The 4,695-nt window shown below is 41.5% G+C and overlaps 1 protein-coding gene across 2 annotated transcripts in view; it reads right to left on the reverse strand.

Annotated features, from left to right (window-relative positions):
• Positions 1 to 667: 667 nt before the first annotated feature.
• The window catches only part of elac2 (elaC ribonuclease Z 2), an 11,282-nt gene continuing 7,254 nt past the window's right edge, over positions 668 to 4,695 (reverse strand). For both annotated transcript variants that reach the window (XM_030790216.1, XM_030790215.1), the window contains 8 exons: positions 4,615 to 4,695; positions 4,356 to 4,394; positions 4,069 to 4,178; positions 3,832 to 3,931; positions 3,230 to 3,350; positions 2,061 to 2,139; positions 1,384 to 1,528; positions 668 to 988 (listed from right to left, as the gene is read on the reverse strand). The exon at positions 4,615 to 4,695 is cut by the window's right edge and continues 58 nt beyond it. In XM_030790216.1, coding sequence (XP_030646076.1) covers positions 761 to 988; positions 1,384 to 1,528; positions 2,061 to 2,139; positions 3,230 to 3,350; positions 3,832 to 3,931; positions 4,069 to 4,178; positions 4,356 to 4,394; positions 4,615 to 4,695 — 903 coding nt within the window. In that variant the 3' untranslated portion in view covers positions 668 to 760. The remainder of the gene's footprint in view (positions 989 to 1,383; positions 1,529 to 2,060; positions 2,140 to 3,229; positions 3,351 to 3,831; positions 3,932 to 4,068; positions 4,179 to 4,355; positions 4,395 to 4,614) is intronic.

Consider the following 4,695-nt stretch of genomic DNA (forward strand, 5'->3'; position numbering starts at 1 on the left):
TTCAGCGCGAGGATAGTAGAGGAGAAGCGTACTCGGCCGATAAAGAGAGACAGCGTTCACATTAAAACATCACATACAGGCCCTGTCTCTCACCAAGAAACTATTTTCCATATCGATTGTGACTGCCGCTACCAAAAAGTCCGTTCTGAAGTCTGTGATAAATATTACATCAAAACGACACCCTCTCTCTCTGGGCAGCATGCAGTTATGGCGCATTAGGGTGCCATGGCTAGTGAGAAGATCAAACACGTTTATCTTAATCAGTAGATATCATTATCAAACAAATGACTGCGACATTGGTTAATCTTTCATTTCTCAAGGAATCATCTGGGTATTCAGAGTAATCACCCACACTAGTTGTTTTCACAGTAAAGCAGATACATTTCTTTAAGGGTTTGTAGTAGATAACCACAGTAATATATACGGCACATCTGGTGCAACTTCTACACACTAGACTTTAATTTAAATGTGGTCTGAAAAAAGAAAAACATCTTCAAGGAAATGTGATGGACAACGTCTGGTTTTAATAATGATGACAGCTATTTTTTTTCTCTTAAAACGAGCAAACTAGATTACTTTAATATTTTATGTACACATCAACAAAACATTAAATACAGAAAATATACATTCATTTCATCTGCAAACGAGGGTACCAAATCCTCAAAATGAAAAATCTCGGTTAGAAATAATCACACAACCCCTTCGCTATCAGTCTCAAACAAAAACAAGCCACTAGTCCTTTGAATGTTGTCACTGGAGTTTATGTAGCTTTCACTCGCTTGCTTTGTATTTCCTGTGAGTCCTCCTGTTCTCTCTTGGCTCCTCTGCCCAGAGTCTCCCCTGCATCGAAAATCCCGTTGAGCTCAGGGCCCGTAACCCTCATCTGTCTTCTCTCCCTCCTCTCCTCCATCTCCTCAATCTCCTCCGCAAACAGGGCCTTCAACGGAGGGATGAGTTTGGGCAAGACCTGGAAATGTCCCAGTCGGATCTGAGGGGAAAGGCATGACGAGAGAAAGGATGAGGGGAAAAAAACAGAAAGAAAATCTATTTGATGAATGGTTATAGTCTAGAAAGTAACTATCCAAGAGAAGGAAGATTACTGAGAAAAGAGAAGGGGACTTGTGACCCTAAACCAGGCAAAGCACACTTGTTGCTCCACGCCCCCCCCCCCCCCCCCCCCCCCCCCGTTGCAACTCTCTTACTGAATTAATTAAAATTTCTTTGTGTCCCTTTCTATGAAAGTGACTGAAATTCATATCAAAGATTTTCCAAGCAGACCCATGCAGATACTAGAGGGTATGTCTGGGTTTATCACATTATATACTCTAGACTGATTTGCTGCTAAACCAAATGACAGCCCAGAGCCATCGAAGGTAGCCTTACCCTCATGTGGTCGTAAGAGATTCCCACTTTGTCGTTGAAGTCAGCATTGAACAGAGGGATTTTTGCATAACGCTGGCTAAAGTGGTTCAGCATTATAAACTCAGCATTCATCTTCATCCCAATCTCAATGGCTTGGGATGTTGTGCTGTCAATTCGGAGAGACAGACATTAACCAACCAGACATTAATTACAGAATTAAACTCCAGAGAGAGAGGAGAGGAGAGAGAGATAGGGGGAGAGAGAGAGAGGGAGACAGAGAGAGAGGGAGAGAAGTTTCACTCATCTCTGCCAGTCAGTGACTTAGTTTCTTCCTCATTCATGCAGTTAAATCAATCTCTTCTGGCCCGTCTGATTTGGTTTTAAGACCAATACTTCAGCTTTTGAGCCAGAAAACTCTGAGAACCTCAGATAGTGGACTGTAGCTATTGAACTCCACAACAGAGCTAAAGAGAAAAAAAAATCGATGCCAATTTCTGATGAGTGTCCAATAACTTAAAAAGGCTCACTCAGAATGACTTGAACTCAAAGGAAACCTGCTGGTATGAGCCCCGACGTCAATTTCAGACAGTTGGTGTGATGCAACTCCTTTTAAAATCAGGTTCACAGATGGAGGAATTAGAACTTGAACTTTTACAATATGTGGAGGGACTGAAGCAGACACCATTGTGTTAGTGTACCTGTGTCTCTTCTCTGCAGCCTCATCTTCCATCCCATCCTCCAGAGTAGCCTCATGAATAAGTAATGTAGCATTCTTCCCTGTGAACACAACAACACAACGAGATGGATCACGGCTCTCCTTCATTCCTTCTTCTGACCCCCCCCCCCCCCCCCACCCCACCAAACCCTACCCCGTCAACCCCGCGGTTATTTCCCCTCCCACAAGAAATCAATCACCATGGTCTCAAAGACCCACCATCACCCTAGCAACAGAGGCCATGTGGAACAACCAGGAATGGGATATACCTCAAGTTTTTAGAAGCTTTTGCTTGGATAACATCCAGTCAGACAATTTGAGGTGAGTCAATGAAGTGAGCTCCCTAAGGAGCTATTAGAAGGGTTTTGTGATTCATAGCGAGCTCCGGATTAGATCGATTACATTAAGGATACACAGGGATGGAGGATACAGAATGGACAGACTCCCTTAAATACCCAGTCCATTCTTATTGATCGAAGCTCATTTTGTAAGAGCCACTGCTACTGTAGAACAATTACATGGCTCTCTCTCTCTCCTTCCCCATCTTTCTCTCTCTCACACACACATAACTTGAGCTTGACTGAAATTAGTTGTGAACACTGCAATTCTCCATCCTTACAAGTGTGCTTGAAACACCACTTTTTCTCATCAACCCAAAGAAACACTCGCAACAAATTCAATGACAGTTTCCAAGATACGTCTGGTTAAGTGTCACACAATTCAATATTACAGGGCTATTCTGGGTCACAGTGGTAATTCACAAAGCCAGAATATAAACGAATTTGCCCAGTTTCCTCTAGTAAAATCTCTTTCACACTGATACACACTAACTTCTGCACTACAACTTTAAGATTTTAAACTTTTTGGTTTGAGGTATATTCACTTTTAGGTTAAAAGTTAGTTTCTGAAGTAGATTTGCCTCAACCGATACAAGATAATTAGAGAAGTTGTCCAGCGAAATCATTCATCTTGCTTTGAAACCTGGCCTCAAGGCTGACAAAGATCAATAAGGATCAGAGCGTTGTGTTTGTAACAGTAAAAGTATGCAGGAGAAGCTCTGTGGTATGCAGGTCATTCTGGTGGATCTGCTGAGACTGTGCCATAAAAAGCGCCGGCCAGGTTTATGTGCTTCTGGGAAAGTGTAGGACTCACCCATCCGTGCCAGGGCATCACAGGGCATGGTGTCACCGGAGAAGACCAGATGCCAACCAGACTGATGTTGGAGACTACAGCCATAGGCATTCTTACAGTGACGCACCAGGCAAGTTTGAAACTGGCACACATCAGAAAAAAGGCAAGTTAAAAGCAGTTCTAAGGGCCTGCTGTAATTAACCTTCACATACTGAGGACCTATTTCTAAGACCAGTGCTAAGAATAATCATTGATTTCATTGCTCTCTGCATGGAAATTCTCCATGTGAAATATAATTTAATCCAGGACTGGTATGTGGAATTTATATGCCAATTTGTTTGTTTGAGTGTTAGTGTGTTTAGAGGTTTTGTAAGGACGTGGTACCATTCTAGGATGGGGTATATTGTTACTGCTAAATGAATAAATGAATGAATGAATGAATGAATGAATAAATGAATGAATGAATGAATGAACGAATGAATGGATGAATGAATGAATCTTCTCTGTTAAATTGTCCATCTTTAATTCATAAAATTTCAGGGACTGTCTTGTGACTGATTATACACAACAGCAACTATTAATATTCTAGGCACAGCTCAGAATTCCCTAAATACACACTGTACCTTTTGTAGGTCACATTTCTTCAGCAGGGCCTGGATGAAGGACATGGTTTTGTATTTTGGGACCTCAGCTCCATCACACAGGAACTTGGCCGGGACGATGCTGAAACAGAGAGCGGGAAGGCAGTGGATTTTTTTCAAACAATGTGCAGCTTGCCTCTGTTAGCCATTACAGGGATAAATGGACCATTACAGTGAAAAGACAGTGAAAAGAACTGAAGGAGTATGTCGGTGTATTACTTGATATGACTGAGGATCTCCTGGCAGTGGTCATGGTATTGGTTTAGCCAGGTCATTATCTGGACTGGAGCCACTAGGTAAACTGGGCTGAAGGCTTTTCCAAGACTGTTCTGGAGAGACATATATTTGAGTTCTGTGAGACCGCGTATTTTTGATTCACATGTCAGAAACTGATTTTATCGAAATGATTTTTCACCTTTAACAAAATCTTACATTTTCCTCTGAACAACAAGCTTAAGTATTTCAAAACTTTTACAAAAAGGAAATAAAGTTTAATTTATACTAACCAAAGCTCTCTCTCTCTGTAGGAGTAAATTCAACAGCCCCTGAGAGGGAACACAGAACATACCACACATGGACATACGTGAAATCAAAGTAGCTAAGATTAAAACAAACTAGAACAAGTCTAGTCTGAACCATTTTTTTCCAAATCTCAAAAATTACACTGTAAAAATATGATATGAGTGTGTCACACATAGACGAAGACCAATCACAGTCTTAGAAACTGACCAGACATTTAAACGTTAAACTGGTAATACAACGTACCGTATGGTGGTCTGCATGCATGTGGGAGACGAAAATGGTGGATAGTTTGGTGAGCATCTCGTCAACACTGTCTCCATAATG

This window comes from Chanos chanos, chromosome 13 (assembly GCF_902362185.1).
Source record: "Chanos chanos chromosome 13, fChaCha1.1, whole genome shotgun sequence".
NCBI lineage: Eukaryota > Metazoa > Chordata > Actinopteri > Gonorynchiformes > Chanidae > Chanos > Chanos chanos.